At 35.6% G+C, this 19,159-nt stretch overlaps 1 protein-coding gene across 6 annotated transcripts in view; it reads right to left on the minus strand.

The window, feature by feature from the left end:
* LOC134741612 (vascular endothelial growth factor receptor 1) overlaps positions 1 to 17,913 on the minus strand; it is a 56,138-nt gene extending 38,225 nt beyond the window's left edge. For 3 of the 6 annotated variants that reach the window (XM_063674458.1, XM_063674455.1, XM_063674457.1), the window contains exons 1-3: positions 17,444 to 17,913; positions 2,880 to 3,227; positions 2,657 to 2,772 (exon numbers count right to left, since the gene is read on the minus strand). In XM_063674458.1, coding sequence (XP_063530528.1) covers positions 2,657 to 2,772; positions 2,880 to 3,227; positions 17,444 to 17,495 — 516 coding nt within the window. In that variant the 5' untranslated portion in view covers positions 17,496 to 17,913. Of the gene's footprint in view, positions 1 to 731; positions 877 to 2,656; positions 2,773 to 2,879; positions 3,228 to 17,443 lie in introns of those variants that run through there. The other 3 variants (XM_063674456.1, XM_063674460.1, XM_063674461.1) reach the window with 3 other exon arrangements.
* Between the last annotated feature and the right edge of the window lie 1,246 nt (positions 17,914 to 19,159).

The raw sequence follows: 19,159 nt of genomic DNA on the forward strand, positions 1-19,159 counted from the left end.
GTTAGTATCGTTGTACATTTTTACAGAATAAATAATGTTTTTCAATTTTTAACAAACTCAGTGACTAGGTAAAATAAAGTTTTTTTCTTTTATTTGTTTTACGTATCTGTTGGAATAAAATGTGTTCAAATTGAAAAACATATCGTAAACTCTTCCACGAAAATGTAAGCAAACAAACATTGTTTTGTCACTAATTTGATGTGCCATATTTTATTCACTCCTTTGTTAAAAAAAGAACAAAGGCAAATTTTATAATAAATTTAAAAGTGGAAAAATTACTGCCTTGGGTGAGACTTGAACTCACCAGAGGCCGTGAGTTCAAGTCTCACCCAATCCAGTAATTTTTCCACTTTTAAATTTATTCTAAGCTTAATAGCATCGATCGCAGAAGTTTCTGCTTGTTAAAAATAATTTTTATAATATCAAAAAATATGCAAAAAATGGAAACCTAATCCAATAAGTTCTTGTGTGATCAAATAAAAGCGTCTGACAATATTCTCTACAACCCAGGTAGCAAAATGACGTAAAATGACGTCAGCGACGTCATAATGACGGCATTATTACGTCATTACGACGTCGCTGACGTCATTTGACGTCATTTTGCTATCTGGGAAGGAGGTTTAACGTTACTCCAAAAAAATACCGTATATATTTACTCTCACAACAATAGCCATTTTCGTGCAAGAGTACTATTGTAAGTAAAATAAAATTAGCACATTTTAGACACCTACTTATATCCAAATACACTTTTGTTTGGTTTCGTAACCCGTTCCTGCTAAATTCACATATCAATTCTGCCATCGGCTCTAAGTCCACAGTGTCGGTTGTATCTAAGATGTATCCCATTTTAGCATTATATTGACTCATAATGAATTCCTGTGTATTAATGATGAAATGACCTTTTAATGAAAGTGATTACCATGCTATTGAGATTAATTTATCTAGCTAAAAGCTATTCTTTCGCCCTTCATGGTATCAAAGTATTTATCATGCAAGTAATTAGTATAATTACAAAATATTCCATTAAAAATTACATAGTTTTATACAAAATCAGCGATCATTTATGTTTGTATTGTACAGCAAAGGCGTGATCATTCTCTGTTAATATTTAGTAGGTAACTTACATGCAAATGTTGTAAGAAACACGAACATATTTAGCTACGTCAAATTAAGCCGAAAATGGGCGATCTGCGGAAATAATTCGTGTAGTTTTGAAAATTGGTACAGTTATACCTTGTGGTGTACAGATGAACATACTAAAAGTCCTCAGGGGTGGGGGGGGTGCTAAGGGTGTAGGGGGGGTTGAAGATACCTTTTTTCTGATTTTTGCTCATATCTCGAATATCTGTACGAATAGCATTATAATTACTTCGGACAAAAGATTCTACATAATTTTTTCTACAAATTAGGTCATATTCATTTTTACTCTACGATTAATACTTTACGAGGTACAGGATATTTAAATTAACAAAGAGATAAAAAATAGACGATTTAAGAAAACGTCGTTTTTTCGTAGTTGTTCATCATAACTCAAATGTTTAGATGAGAATAAGCAAGCTTAGTTACCTACTGATCAATTATAAACATAAACGGCCAACATCATGTCGGGCCATGCTCAGTGTAGAGTTCCGTGGTTACCCATCCGTCAAAATATACTTTTTGCGAAAACTCAAAAACGGCTTAACCGATCAGATTCGCTATAGTCTTCCATGAAATTCTTTACTAAGCTCTACTTTCACGATTTTTTTCATATTTTTTGGACTCGTGGTTCAAAAGTTAGAGGGGCACTCACAAACATAATTTTTTTCACCGGAAATATCACGTTGATCAAAAAAATGTTCTTAAAGACTCATATTCATTTTAAAAGACCTATCCAATGACACCCCACACTATATGGTTGAAGCGAAAAAAAAATTCATCCCCACTTCTCGACCATGGTCTAACTTTTGAACCATGGGTTCAAAAAATATGAAAAAAATCGTGAAAGTAAAGCTTATTAAAGACTTTCAAGGAAAACTATAGCAAACCTGATGGGTTAAGCCATTTTTGAGTTTTTGCAAAAAGTATATTTTGCCGGGCGGGTAACTACGGAAGTACGAAACCATACACTGAGCATGACCCGACATGCTCTTGGCCGGTTTATTTTTATTTTTTATCAGCAGGTGACTCAACTTGCTTATTCTATACAAAAAAATCAGTTATGATGAACAACTACGAAGAAACGACGTTTTCTTATGTCGTCTATTTTTCATCTCTTTGTTAACTTAAACACCCTGTAGCTCCTAAAGTATTGACCGTTGAGTAAAAATAAATATAACCTAATTTGTAAAAAAATTATGTAGAAACTTTTGTTTGAAGTAATTATAACGAGCAAAAATCTGAAAAAATATACCTTCAACCCCCCCTAAACCCCCAGCTCACCCCCCCCCCCCCCCTTTAGTATGTTCATCTGGACACCACAAGGTACAACTATACCAATTTTCAAAACTACACGAATTATTTCCGCAGATTTCTTTAATTTTCTTGGGTTAATTGTTAAATTATTAAGTCTTCCCACTAAAAGTTAGAAAACATAATTTTAACTTGGAATAAATACTCTAGTGAACTTGATTAAGTACGCAACTATTGTACTAATAAGTCTAATTTATATACATACCATAGTTAAATTAACTTGTACGTCAGGAAACGTGGGTCTACATTCAATAATTGTCTTGGCACCAGGTTTCACCACATAAACGATTTCTCTCATTGGCGCTATTAAATTTTGCGAATCTAAAATCACGACATTAATAAATTGATTATCTATCCTATTTGCTAAATCAGTCGTTTAGAGTTGGTTCGAATACGAATGAGACCGATATATAAAAAATTGATCTCACCATTCACGTAGACGTACGTATATGAGATGTGTTCATTGTTGATTGGTTCTTCGACTAGATCATTAAATATTTGCGATGGGTCGACTTGATCGTCGTGACAGGCGTAGTAGCCGACAGCGAAGGGATCCACACTGAACAGATCTAACGCTATTTCGTGCTCGTACTCGTTATCGGACGGAGCCACCTTTCGCAGTATCTTTTTAAAATCCGTGTCTTCGTCCTCTGCCGCTTCTTGTATTGTAAAATTTATTGGCCTTTTCCCTTTACAGTGAATGGTATAGTTTTGTTTATTTTGCAGTAATATTTCGTTAGAAGACATAATAATAGGACCATTTATTTGTTGAGCATCTGAAAATGATAATCAATCTCATTTCGGTACTAAAAAATTACAGGCCAAAACTTTCAATTTATTTATTTGCAAATACGCTTTTAAAATTGGTAATTTTAATAAATATGTCAATGTGAGGTATGACTGTGATCGATACGTAACATATTTAAATAGGTAGGTAACTATATAGTTAGTTTCATATTTTGTACGATTATATATTATGGAGTTATACGAATGCGCCACCGACATACTGATATAAAAATATTAGGGTCTGAGTGAAGGCTGGAGCCCTTACGCAGCGCACTACGTAGGCGAACAACACGCGAACGCGAAGTGAAGCGATGCGGCGCGGGGTGAATCAATCCTTTGATAGCTATATGTATAATAGAAGTGTCCTACTCCTACGTGGGCGATCTCGTCGTGAACGCGAACGCCGTGGGCCCGCCTATAGTTCAAAGTTCAAATATACTTTATTCGTGTAGGCCTAACAACAAGCACTTATGAATGGTAAATAATATGTACATATATGTATCTTAAGCTAATTATCAGAGCAATATATTGAATTATTATACAGATAAAATTTAATACTAAGAATTTCACAAAAACATAGTCAAACATAAAAAAATTGTATTTAAAATACTAGTCTAGAATGTTTTACAAAAAAATCTAAATCTCAAAAAAACAACAAAAGAAGTACATATATTGGATTATCCATTTTTTCGGATTATCCATTTCCTAGTCATTAATCAAATATACCTAATAAATAATTAATGATATAAAATTAATCCCACGTTATTTTATCATTCATGTAGTCTTGTGTGGTATAATAAGCTTTAGAAATAAGTTTACGCTTTACATAATTCTTAAGTTTATTAATTGATAATTCAATTATAGGTATCAAAGGATTGATTAACCCCGCGTCGCATCGCTTCGCTTCGCGTTCGCGTGTTGTTCGCTTAGGTAGTACGCTGCGTAACGTAACTAACGTTACGCAACTTGCGATTGTACAGTCGCCACCATATATTATATTGGAGCGTCCAAGGTGCTCAAAAATACCTGAACAAGCACTAACGGCTTGACAATAGAGGCGTGTAAATTTAATGGCAACTATACTTTGAGCGGCGGCACAATTAACGGCGATGGCAGTTGTAACGCGAGCTGGTAGCCACTCGTGGCCTATCCGATCCATTAATTAGCGTTGCGCACGTAGGGCGCGGCGCGGGCGCGGTCTACATTCGCCAAATTAATCCTACAGGTTCAACAAATGAACTACAACAATTGGTCATATCAACCTCCAAAACAATTACCAATTAAGTGATTAAATTCCCGCGGTGCTAATCGATGAGAGGTCATCACAATAAGTGACAGCAGTGACGTGTTTGCGAGCTAAATGACGTGTGTCTAGACACGTTGCTAGGTTCTAATTGGTAATGTTATCTACCTTCTACCTACTTAACAGAAGAGGTATAGGTGTAAGTATAGGTAAGTATAATTAACTTAAAATCGGCTATAGTATTTTTCTAACTTGGTGTCAAATTATAACCTAAAAACGCCAAATCTCGCAAAATTGTAATCCTCGAGCTCACTTGGTATTTAGAAAAGATAGAATAAGATATGTAGTTCTTTATTTTAGGAGACCAATGTACTTATTTAAGTTAAGGGTATATTATTGCCAGTTGCACCAACCATACTTAACAGACTGATCAACATAACTCAACCGAGTACTATGAAAATTCGTATGACAGGCGGTTTGGTGCAACCGACCCTTATTCATAAAACTTAGCAAAACGTTGTTATATTTTGCCACTTTCTAACAAACACAAATGTCACAATGACAGATAAGGACAAACGATTATCAAGGGCTTCTTAGACTTGACTTGACGGGCGTTTATGAATAACGCCATATGTCGCGTAAAATTAATTTCCGTCGAATATATCAAAAAGTATTCAAATTTAAACTTAAAACCCTGTTCATTTTATTCGTATCAATTGCAAATAATGAAAGGAGGCTTACCACAAGGAAGTTCGTACACTGACCCGCCTGTTCCTATTTCTATCGCACGCGCATAATTATATTGCTATCCTGGTCGCACAGTGTCATTGACCGCTGTCAGCATGATATGGACAGCAATAAAATAAAGCGCGAGCGGCAGATACGAACAGGCGGCGGATCAATGAACCCTCGTACTAAGCGTACTTTCTTTAGTCTTCAAACATGTTTCAATAATAATATAATAACGTGCTCGTCGACATCACCATCCCCATAATGAGAATCTCGTGAAAGCCGAGAAGGAAAATTCCAGTAAGTACCTAGACTAGGCTCACGAGATAACCGCCATGTGGGATGTTGATTCGACGATCATTGTCCCGATAGTCGTTTCAGCGAACGGTCTCATAGCGAAAAGTCTCGAACAACACCTTGAGAGCATCTCGCTAGGCTGGATCAAGGGTCAGATGCAGAAGGCGGTGGCCTTGGACACGGCGCGGATTGTCCGCCGGTTCCTCTATCTGCAGCCTTGACCACCGGCAGCTTGGGCCCTGCCCGCTGCCGAAGGCACCGTAAGCTAGGTTTTTTATGTGTTTACATGTTTTATGTATTAGTTTTGTACGTGTTTTTGTATTTTACTTCGATAAGTACTCATGTTATAAACAACCTAACTTAAGAAGAAAAATAAATAAAAAGTATAAAGCCCGGTTCACATTTGTCTGACGTGTCGTGTTGTGCGTGTTGTTGTGTTGTATATTATTATATCGTGCATCAGACAAATGTGAACGCAACCATATTAAATGTATGAAACCGATATGCGTCACGACACAACACAACACGACACGTCAGACAAATGTGAATCGGGCTTAATAAAACGATACAGTAGATTTTTCTTAAAACAGTATTCAAGTTGACTTCAACAACCTGTTTATTTCATTCGTATCCAGTGCAAATAGTTTATAATAATGTTTCAATAATATAATAAAACGATACAGTTAATGTTTCTTAAAACAGACAGTATTAAAGTTGCCGGTAATGTACCTATTATCTTCTTTATAAGCCGTGTTTGTTGCTAACAACCGGATGGTCCGATATGAGACCGAGCGAGCATCCTGCAGATGCTAAAATTATTGTAGAATTAGATATTTCCTTTCATAACCAACAGTGTAGTAAATTGGCTTTGTATAAATAAGTAAGTATAAAGAGGTAAAATAAGTTATTATTTTTTGTATGCTTAGATTTTACATTTATGGCATTTTGTACAATTATGTCAATAAAAATATATAAAATAAAACCTTGTACCAAAAGGTTTTAGGAAACGTTGGTAATTATTGGTATTATTAAGTAGGTATAAGGATGACTCACATTAGACCGGGCCGTGTCCGGGCCGGAGCTTCCGGCGCTTACTTTTCTATGACATGACAGGTGATCACGTGATGCTTTCCATAGAAAACGAAGCGACGGAAGCTCCGGCCCGGACACGGCCCGGTCTAACGTGAGTCATCCTTAACTTAAGTTTTTAAGGTTTAATTAATTTTTTTGACTCGCGGGACATGTTTCGGAGAGCCTATTCGCGTTATCTCAAATCTAATAAACCGTTGATAATTGTTTGTCACTATCTGGTATTTCGACAACTGTATTAAATTTGATAGCAAATTAAAAAACATAACCGAGCTTTGCTAAGTTTTATGAATCTCCATTTTCCAGCATTAAAAGTGCTGACGTTACTTACATTAATACTTTGTGAATTAAAAACCGATTGGTTCTTTAAGAGGCTTATCAAATAAATGAAATTTACAAAAAAAATACTTCCATTTACACCATTATTTATTATTAAACGCATTCAATTAAAAGCATCGCGCGCGCAATGGAAAAATACCTAAAATAATCCTGTTGTCTTTGTATACGATCGTACCGAACGTAAAGCATAGATCATACACTAAGATAGGTAGGTATGTAGACTTTACAACTCATAACATTGATCCAAGTTGAGAATGACAACGAATTTGTCTCAGTTGAATATGACAGGCTAGAATAAGATATTTTCTTTTATTATTTTTTATTTTCTTTATTTAGAAACAAACAGTCTCTTATATTAATAAGTTGTTACAATATAGGGTGATAGACTTATAGATATACAGTTTCCTAAAAAAGAGTATGAAAACCATATGACTTATATAAAATTAAACTAGAAATAGAAATTCTAAGTTGTCAAATCATTATTACAAAAATACTCTTTCATTTTAACAAAAATAAAACAAAAAAGGAAAAATAAAACAAAAATGGATAAATTGTAAAAACAGACAAAAAGAGGCAATTATAGTTAATTATCTAATTGAAGCCTATAAATACACTTTAAGGTCAGTCGTTTGAAGGTACAAAACGTTTTATTGAAAATATCTAAATTGTGAAATTTATCATCATACATGCTCTTCTAATGAAACCGTTTCTAGCGTCGCGTATGAAGTTCGACTACGGAGAATATAAAAGAGGTTCTTCTTTCTACATGCTCGCTCACAACGACGGGGTACCTACTCTAAAGGAAAGACATTTTAATAACTCAGGGGCGTCGATAATGTTGTTAATGACTTACTTGATATAGTACGTTATCATGGTATTACATGAAGTACTATCTAACAAATTCTCGTATCTTCGTATCAAGAACAGAAATACGTAAGTTGTATTCGAGTTACCATGAAGTGGGGTAACTGGAGACAGAAGGATAACATTAGTTTTTGAACTGATCTAGCTACATAGTTGAAAAGCTGACCCTGCAGAATTACGCTCATAGATCCTGATTCAATGATAGTAAAAAGTGATTTAACCCCACTTGACGGTAGTACAAAAGTGGGAAAAATCATATTTAAATTGACCTTAATTGATGTGGGACAATAAGGTCAATAAAAGGGCAACTGTCAACTGTTCTGACATGATACACGCGATAAGAACAAGTTCGGAATAACAGTTTTCAACAAATCATGACATGTAGATTAACTGTTAACTGATAAAATATTTAACTGATAATGATAAGATATTTTTAGTTTTTGGCCCTAGATAAGGATAATTGTCGTATTTATTTACAAATAGAGCACCCGTATACATCAGTATAATAAATGATAGTACTTTTCGTCTATTGTCAACCAGAAATAAATTGTTTCTTTTAACTTCACTTAGGAACGGCATTCGGTTCGGACTACAAGAATTCGAACTAGATATGACATCACCATCAAGTCATAGTTCATTCCTTGCACACCAATTAAGTACAAGTACAAGTGGGATGCACTGCAGTTAGTGTCAAATCGATATAAAATCAAGTTCAGATTTGTAAAGTTCGAATGCCGTTTCAGGGCGTTTCAGCACACATAAGAGAATTTCACAAATAACATTTCTAAAAAAAGAGACTTAATAGGTACTGACAAATTATTAGTTTTCTGGACATGAAGATCTCTTCTAATATTACTTATAGCGATTTCAATATTTTTTATATTACTTAACTCGGAAAGCATAACTGCTGACGAAGGTCATAAAATGAGGGCATTTTAACCTGTATCTTTACCACGAGTTTTACACTGACATATTCGCTAGCGACTGCGTAAACTAACTCACAATGTATCTCCCTCGTACTGACATTGGTGCAAGCGAGATACACTGCGTTTGAGTTGACGCAGTCGCTTAGAGTTTAAGGCCGCGTAAAACTCAAGGTGAGGGTGTTTTGTTTGGAAGTCAGTCCTTACTTGTACTTTACACTTCTTTTACAGTCAACATCAACAACTCTTAACATCTCTGTTAACATTAATTAAAACATATTACTTACTTATAGTAGGTATCTGTATCAAACTGCACCATTGACGATTATTCTGGTAACTAAACTAAATTATAAGGACCGGGTGCCTATAGGGAGATAACTAATCTGAATAATCCAACTCGAGAACAAATCAAATTATTTAATTAAGAGGCCGGTGTCGATTTTAGTCGCAAAAATGTAAAATTGATAGATTTAGTCCGTGAATTTTTACACCTTTTGTTACCTAATTGAAATAACAAGTACTGGTTTCTATTAGCACGTCTTCTTATCTTACCTTTTATTAGATCAGTTTTTTGAAAACAGACTCACTAAATTAGTAATGTTTGCTTTTCTGATGGACGTTTAGGTAAACGCGCGTAAAGCACTGATTTTGTCGCTATTATTTGTAAATTTCGTAAAGTTTGGACTGCTAAACATGGTAATTTTGTATTACACATATCCTGTACTTGACGTTTATCAGACCACATTTTTATTATTATGACTTTGAAGTAGTGTAAATGAAAGTTAGACGAAATCAATTTTCTCCAGAAATTACTTCAAAACAAGTGACAATTTCTCTGAAAATCGACTTAATTTTAACGTAATTTTGATACTTAAACAATTTACAACATTTGCTGAAACTATTCTTATACATCAATTTGTATAATTTACCACCATGATTTTTTTATGATTTTTTAAAAACTGCCCCTTCTCTTCATGCATTACCGGTGACGCACGCTCGCGACCTTATTATTAATAGGCAAGATGAGAAATCGTGCTAATATAAACCAATACTTGTTATTTAGATATTACGTAACAAAACGTGTATAATTTCAACGACTAAATCTATCAATTTTAAATTTTTGCTCCAAAATCGACTACGGCCTCTTAAATATTTTGGCCGCCTCAGCCACCGGTGGACTTGGTCACTTTTTCTTTTATAGAATAATGCCATAAAATAAAAAAGTTAAGAGATCTCCGACTAAAAAAATATATTTTCTATAAGTACTTGGCCTATTTAGTTTAGGTAAGTTAACGCATTTACTGCCAGGGGGCGTGGCCTAGGAACAAACTTTTATGACGGTGAACGCACATGTGCGTTGGGGGCAGTGAATGTGTTAACGAAACGACTAGGTATAGGTACCTATATATTATTTATTTTGTTTGTGATTTGTACAGTTTTTGCTTTTTTGAGGTATGCAATAATTGTATTGTATCGTTTTTAAATGAGAAATTAGTATTTATTAAAAAAAACTGTCCATTGTCATTTATGCTTTATTTAAAGCTATATTAGGTAGGTACCTACCCATTTAAAATCGTTTAAAGAAAAAATTGTTTGAAAATTTTTGTCGAATTAAAATTACAGAATATAGGTATCTGTTATTATGTATAATGAAATTGAAAACCAATGAGTATTTTTAAAATATAATGATTCATGCAACACACTTTGGTTCTCAGTAGATCCAATACCATTTAAAACTGATGCAGCAATCCTTATTTGGAATATACTATTAATCGTAATGAGTCATACGGAACTGAGATTCCCTTAGCAAGTGATAAATTCGAGAAACCATTCATGCATGAGTCATCTCAAAGACGCCATCGCCGTACTACAGTCTACTCTACCCACTACGCATAACAGACTTAACAGCCATTGGAATACTCGTTCGATTTTCAACCGTATTCTCGAGCAACAAATTGCAAATTCGTACTAATTTTATAATGGCTGTTACGGATATAATGTAGGGTAGTGTACAGAGCTGAGGTGGCCCGGCTGTATAAACAAACATCTTACTCATACATCGATGCATAACGACCGAGCCATACCATTTCGAATGTGCAGTAGAGGCCCTGCCGTGAAAAACGAACATCGAAATTCCTCCCTATCGCTCTAATATGCAAGAGCGATAGAGAGATTACAGAGGCAGATAAGAGCATTTCGTCTCTGTGGGGCTACCGCGAAAACCGAAATTCGCAAATTGCGGGGATCTTACTCTTTTACTCCAATGAAGGCGTAATTAGAGTGACAGAGAAAAATGCCCGCAATTTGCGAACTTCGATTTTCGCGGTTATACCCCTGGGCTCCAGCTTGCTGTGTAGACAGACACAAGTGTACACACGCTGGTTGTAACATGGCGCTATATTATGTGAGAGGGCCATTAGTTTCGAAGTGACGTCACGATGGCCACATTTGCCTTTATTATCTCTTTTGCACGCCTAACAGCAATTAGCAGTAAGGGGTCAATGTATGAAATCGTTCATGCTAGGAGACAACCCTCCATTCTCACTTGGGAGCCTAACCAAGATGGCAAACGTTCATCGAAAAACGCCAAACGAAAGGAAAAAATATAAATATGAAGATGCTGCGAAAAGTTATATGACTACCTATTTCCATTACATTATTTAAGTTACCTTTCATTACTTAAGGTTAGCTTAAACGAACTCTAACCATCTAGTTAAACCCGTTAAGGGCAAAAAGGGTTCTATTTGGTTTTGTTAATCCTTTTTACGTACAACTGATACAACAAGTTAGCACTCGCCAAGCGTCCTGTCAAGCTGACCATATTATAACCCAATTGCAGTTGAAACAAAGTATCCTCAGATCGAATTGTGATTATGATATTTACTATTCGATTTGTGTATAACCCAATTGCAGTTGAAACAAAGTATCCTCAGATCTAATTGTGATTATGATATTTACTATTCGATTTGTGTATAACCCAATTGCAGTTGAAACAAAGTATCCTCAGATCGAATTGTGATTATGATATTTACTATTCGATTTGTATCGAGCAAACTTTATGTTATCCTGTAAATCCCACGTAAATAAAAGTAACTTTAAGTTACACCTAAAAAAATTACCCGCTCGCAACTATCCATTTACTCTTACTGATTCTGGATTCGTTTACTACTAATGTTAATACCGGATTACATAATGTTAACTTGATAGAAATCAAATCGAAACCAGTAATCGACCCGGGCATACTTTGCCTTAAAGCGCTGTCTAACTATCGTTTATTCCCTGCGTGGCTATCAAAATTACGTAACGCAGCGTCTTACGAAAGCGAACAACTCGCGTACGCGAAGCGAAGCGGCGCGGCGGGCCCACCAGGTCGCTCACGTAGGACACTTCTATAGGTATCAAAGGATTGATTCACCCCGCGCCGCATCGCTGCGCGTTCGCGTGTTGTTCGCCTACGTTAGTACGCTGCGTAAGTCAGTAGCAAGCTCACTTATTAGTACGTATACGTACGTAATTATCATTAATTATCACAGTAAGCTCAAATTCTATTTCACGATAATGGGGGCAAAATTGAACGCTAGGTGTGCAAGTGGGCAAATTTGCTTAAGAATAACAGTGTTATACCAAAACCTTTCCTGGTTTAGTGACTATACGTCATTACTTAATGTAATAATGATGCAATGATACAGGGTTGTTAGCCGCATCGAAGAAATATTATTTGCGCTGATGAATGTTATCGCTCGAAATGGCTTGACTATCATTTTACGAAAGGATAATAAAACCATTTACACCCGGTTTTGCTTAAAGCGTACTTGAGTTAAACAATTTTGATCCCCGAAAGCTGCGTCTCACGTAAGCGAACAACTGGCGAACGCGAAGCGAAGCGGCGCGGCGGGCCCACGGCGTTCGCGTTCGCAATGAGATCGCCCACGTAGGACATTTCTATAGGTATCAAAGGATTGATTCACCCCGCGCCGCATTGCTTGGCTTCGCGTTCGCGTGTTGTTCGCCTACGTAGTACGCTGCGTTACTCTTCTACATGCTTATTTCTAACTTTTCTAAGTTTGTGTTTCCAAGTTTTCAATGCATAGTCCATTAAATTGAATGAAAGATTCAATCTAAAAACCAACGCAGCTAAATATTAGATCTGTAAATAAGTATTATATCTAAAGAAAGGACCCTTACCACAAATAATTTCGAACATTGACCCGCCTGTTCCTATCTCTATCGCACGCGCATAATTTTATTGCTTTTCCGATCGCACTGTGTCATTGACCGCTGTCATCATGACAGGGACAGCAATATAACGACACTCGAGCGATAGAGATAGAGATGGGATAGGTACAGCGGATCGATGTACGATATTTATTTTTTTAAACTTTATTGCACATAAAATTATAAGTACAAATGGCGGACTTATTGCCATAAGGCATTCTCTACCAGTCAACCACTGGGCTAAAAAGAGATGGAATGGATGGATGGATGGGAGATATTCCTCGCGTTAAGCGTCCTTTCTTTACTTCATTTCGTTATAATTATTATAAAAAGATGCGATTCCATTGCATAACAGATGTTTATTTTATTTCAAAGTAAATACGAATGATACGATTTGTGTCGAAAAAAGGATATACGTATAGTAGTAGTAGTAGTAAAACTCTTTATTGTACAAAAATAAACATAAAACACGAGAAAAACGCATCATTTGTACAAAGGCGAACTTATCCCTTAAGGAATCTCTTCCAGTTAACCTTTGAGCAATTGAGGGAGAGTTGGAGAACGGTAGACATCAAAGCTGTACTAAACGTCATAAAAAAATATATTTAGTTTCCTAAAAGACAGGTAAACCTAACCTACAGTATATAGCATGGGCAATGTATATGGGCATGTGTATTTCGTATATACATTGTGGTAAAAATTTATGGGCCCTGGAGGGAAAGTACCTTAAAACCTTAAGCTAGCTCATTTTACTTAAAGGAAACATTGTTTTATTTGTAAAAAGAAACAAAACTGCATTCATATATTTTTAATTTTTGAAGTAAAACTTCTTTAGGCGCGACTAGAGGGTAACTCAGATTTTTTCTGACGAAAGTAAAGCTCAGTAGTGACACACGCACAATAGGACACACGTCAAAGTGCCAACATAGCGATAAACGTCATCGTCAAAGAAGTTTTTCTTCAATCGCGCGTAAAGATTACACGCACACACTTTTGTTTTTTTTTTTCTTGAGTAGGGTACTAAATATTTGATTTTAGGGATATTTTGTATGACAGACGAGTGTAGGACCTAATGTTTCTTGGAGAAATGTTATCATTGACATTACTGTATCGACTAGTAAAGCTTGTCCCAGAAAAAAAAAACATTATCATTTTTAAAACCTATTTGTTTGTCTCTGTCTAAATTAATGATTATTTTGTATGAAAGAAAGCTGAAGACTTAATGTAAATTTCATTTCTATTGTTAAGGCTATAAAGGAACTACATAGTCTACATACTATTATGATAATAGTATAGGTAACCTTTTGTCATGACGTAGTAGAATAAAGCCCGGTTCACATTTGTCTGGCGTGTTGTGTTGTGACGCATATCGGTTTTATTCATACATTTAATATGTTTGCGTTCACATTTGTCTGATGCACGCTGCGTCAGACAAATGTGCACGCAACCATTTTAAATGTATGAAAACGATATGCGTCACGACACAACACAACACGACACGTCAGACAAATGTGAACCGGGCTTTAGGAATTCTCTAGCGTGTAGTGTAGATGTTTATTCCTGTTATGATATCCGTATAAAATATCCTTCCCATCAATTATTCATTTGATAGTACAGTCAGCATCTAAAGTAGCGAATCAGCCGACGCGTCAAAAGTATCTTCCATGTTCCCACATTAATCCTCATTTAATAAATAGTCCCCAATAAATCATATTTTTAGTTTGACATTTTAATTTAATTTGACTGCGCGTAACTTTGTCATCGTACATATCGACCGTCATCGTCATACTGAATCAATATTGTCTGCAATATTATTTATTTATTTATATTCATTTATTTATATAAGATGTATTTATTTATGTAAGAAATGATAAAATTATTTTCAATTGTACTTCTGAACTAAAGGAAAAAATAAATAAATAAAATAAAATTTATTTATATTATGATGCATTCAAAAAGTCACTAAGTGACTTGATACAACTAGGGTCAAAAACCATGCAGGTATCTTTCACCGTGACAGCTCATGCATGACGCCAGTGTCACAGAATAAATAATAGTATTATCATGTTTCTCATCAAGACTGCTACGCAAGAATGAGGGTAGACATGGCGCTGTCTACACAACTTTGACACCCACCCGCTATCTTCAGTCACCCGTGAACATGATGCATGTAACTGCGTCGAAATATCGGGAGCTCACAAATAATACAAAAGGTAATCACGGTCTATATCCCGGTCAATATAAGTCTAGTAAAGGGGCCCACTGACTATCAGTCCGCCGGACGATATCGGCCTGTCAGTTGTTCGGAACTGTCAAATTTTTGTTCTAACTGACAGGCCGATATCGTCCGGCGGACTGATAGTCAGTGGGCCCCTTAAGACTGCTACGGTTCTCATTCTCAAACTATCAAAATAGGTAGGATAAATAAACTACATGGCCATAGTAATTCAGTCAAAACAATTTTTGCTCCTCACGTTATGAATTTGATCTGGATTTGTTATATCATGTCAGTGTCTAAAGTGACGTTTCTAGTTGAAGAAATTTCACTTTTGACACTGGATTAACTTATGGATATACTCTGTCACAAACCCGATAGGGTTTCACGGCACTTTTTTGTCTGATGTAATGTAAGATTTTAATATAGAATAAAAAAATAATATGGACCATAACAAATCCAAATCCTGTTATTACAATCAGAATACACCTCCAGAACTCGCGTTATTTTGTGCGTCCATTTCTAGTCTAGCGGTCATTATCATTACTGTCATTAGTATGCGCTTGAACATTACGCGATCTCGACCTCTTTAATTATAATTTAACCCTTTTTTACGAAAACAACGCACACGTAAAAGTACCTATTATAAATACCTATAGAGTTTTATAAATTTTGTTTTGGTGTCTATAATTTAATTAAGTAGTGAATACCTACAGATAGTGTAACTGGTTTTAGGGTACTAAATATATATACCTACTTATAATGGCATTCTACGTGCATGATACCTAATTATTATAATTTCGCAATTAATAGATTTGGCCAAGACTCTAAATGTGACATTTTCAACCAAAAGGTACCACATTGTCACTTGTCAATAAGGTTGATTTCAAATTAAAGCTATATGGAAATAGCGCCTTATTGACAACCGACAATAAGTACCCTTTTGATTCAGAATGGCACAAATACTAAACGTATATATTACAATATTTTTAAACAAAAATGGACACTTAGCGATCTACATACCTACTTAATTCATTTTCTTATTAACTAATAACTAGATATTTCTTATAAGATTCCGTAACTAATAAAAAACTGTATGTATGTCGGTCTGTCTGTATGTCCGCGGCTTATTATGAATAACCCTGATTAATAACCCTTGATTAATAACCCTGTGGGAACACACTACATAAATGAAGATATACATATATATACATATATATACATCGATTGACACCGTGTGCTGAGGCTGAGAAACAGTGAATGAAGATATACATATATATACATCGATTGGCACTGTTTCTCAGCCTCAGCACACGGTGTCAATCGATGTATATATATGTATATCTTCATTTATGTAGTGTGTTCCCACAAAATCACTACTGTGCAACTATATCAGCACGTGTTGACCTGTTGACTTAAGGATGTCTCACGTTAGACCGGGCCGGGGCCGGGCCGGAGCTTCCGGCGCTTCGTTTTCTATGGAAAGCACCACGTGATCACCGATCAGCCGTCATAGAAAATTACATGTCGGACGCCTCGGCCCTGGCCCGGCCCGGTCTAGCGTGAGTCATCCTTTATACGATTCTAAATAAATAGCCACTTATATGCATAAACTACTAGCTATCATTATCATATTTGTTTCAATTAAACAATAAGCTGTACCTACTGGACACTTCCTCTACTCTGTGTCACTTATATTACCTACCTACTCCGCGTAATTCCTTTTGACGCACATGAATTCCTACGAATAAGTATTTCACACTCTCAGTAAATGTGGAATTGCAGGCAGGTTTAGCATGAACTATAGAGTTATGAAGTTTCTTTTCTAGTATTATAATTAACAGTTTTTTGTCTTTATATATCATTTTTGTATCGCAAGTGTGATGAAAAACATTGTGTGTAACTCGGGGCGTAATAATATTGCAAACTCGAGCCTATAAATCGCTCCGGCAAGCTCGTTTGCAATATTTAACTTACGCCCCATGTTGCACAATGTACTATTGTATACCTACAGCTGACTGACTTAACGCTGTGTCGTGTTAGCTACAAAGTTAGTAAAGTGCAGGTAATTCATGTTACAACATTGTTATCTAAAAGTCACATTAGGAAAGGCTTTGGAATATAAACTGATATAAGTAGAACAAGGTGCATCAAGATTTCATGAAGGTGTGTTAATATTTAACAAGTTTTATAATTATAAGTGAAGACTGAAAGATCGAGGGATAGAAGTTGCGTGTATTAAACATTAGAATTTTCAAATTCTGCATTATGAAAGTAGTTATGGAGTCAAACCTGATATAATAAGAAGAGAGGCGACCAAACACCAACCCAACATGTCGGTCATGTTGGAACCGCTAAAGTGTCGCCTAGAAAGAAGTCGCCAAACTTATCAATCCTCTTTGTTTACATCGTAACTTATTCAGCTCGCATACATGGATTGAAATGCCACAAATGCCACAATCGTAATCACGACGCACAGCTGTACGGTAACGTACACATCTAATAATAGAATCACAAATTCCACAGACTTAAACGAATTAAACACTAGAACTATTTTAAACACTTTTATATTTCACTGATTCGCCTCGATTTAACCGATACGGGTTAAGTAAGTTTGAAAGTGTCAATGTGAATCGTTTACATGTTAAATTTGTAGCGTAAACCACTTTTTATAAGACAGAAAATGCGAAGTATGTTGTTGTTACGAGCAACGAGATGTGGTTACTGTGAATGACGCGGCCGGCTCTCGGCGCGGCGGGACCGTAATGTCCGTAATGTTGCGATTGTTGCGACTTGCGTGGCTCCGTCCTCGCCACTAGGAACGCACACGCCGGCCGTCGCCGCAGCGCGATGCTCGTGCTTCCACTATCAAGCCCAGATAACATAAACCAACGACAAAATTACTTTATCACATGCGAACGAATTGAGATAACGTTATTATGTACCGTAAAATTTCTAAAATCGGGTATCGTGTTCGATAAGTTAACGCTGAACATAGTGATTATGATCAAATTACTTTTTTAATACCTATAGAACCGGATTTAATTATATTGTGTTGAACAACAACATAAAAACGTTTAGATATACAAACGACATACATATATTGTACTGTAGGTATTTTTTTACCTAACTGCATTATTTCACCTGCGACATTAAAATTATATATTAATTACATACAAATTCCTGCAATGAAAAATTTGCAATACATATTTAAAAGAAATTGAATTTAGTATTTGTATTGTATGTTGGTCATATTTGGACCACGTCAATTAACGCACAGCTTACGTTACAAGGTTTATTTTAGAACGTAGCATATTATGAGGGAAAAAAATATTTATCAAGTAAATTTATTATAAAAACAAAAAACCCGACTGCTACATATATTTGAAATTGTCTTATCACTAGCTTTCGTTTGCTACCCATATTGCTATGGTAAGAAAAAAGACAAACCCCCCCTCCCCCCATCCCTTTTTTTATCTATATGCGGGCACCATTTTCCAAATGTATATAGCCTGTGTCACTACCACAATTCTGACGAATTCAACGACACCACATATATGTCAAAAACCGTTCAACTCAGGGCTCGGAACCGGTATTTAAAAAAAAAACCCCGAAATAGCCCAATATTTTGAATTATTTTATGCTCATTAAGTAGGACTGAATCATGTATTTAGGAAACAATTTTGCATTATTAAAACGTCCCATTAAAAATGAAATTATAAACAAAAGAACGAAAAAGAACGTAATAATACCGGTATTTTTGTATGGAGCAAATACCGGTTTCCGACCCCTGGACTCCAACCATTTGGGCTATATGACGTGCCAAAGAAAAAAGGCTCGAAAAATATTAAACCTCCTTCTGACGCAGAAGACGGTAGAACTCTAAGTTAGTTACTTATCAGAAAAAAAAACAGATTTTTCCGCAACATGCTTTGGTTTAAAAAATATTTATATATTACACTGCTTTTATTTGTACTTGATGTTATGATCATTTTCACGGTTAAGTTT

This window comes from Cydia strobilella, chromosome 5, assembly GCF_947568885.1.
Source record: "Cydia strobilella chromosome 5, ilCydStro3.1, whole genome shotgun sequence".
In the NCBI taxonomy this organism is placed as follows: Eukaryota; Metazoa; Arthropoda; class Insecta; order Lepidoptera; family Tortricidae; genus Cydia; species Cydia strobilella.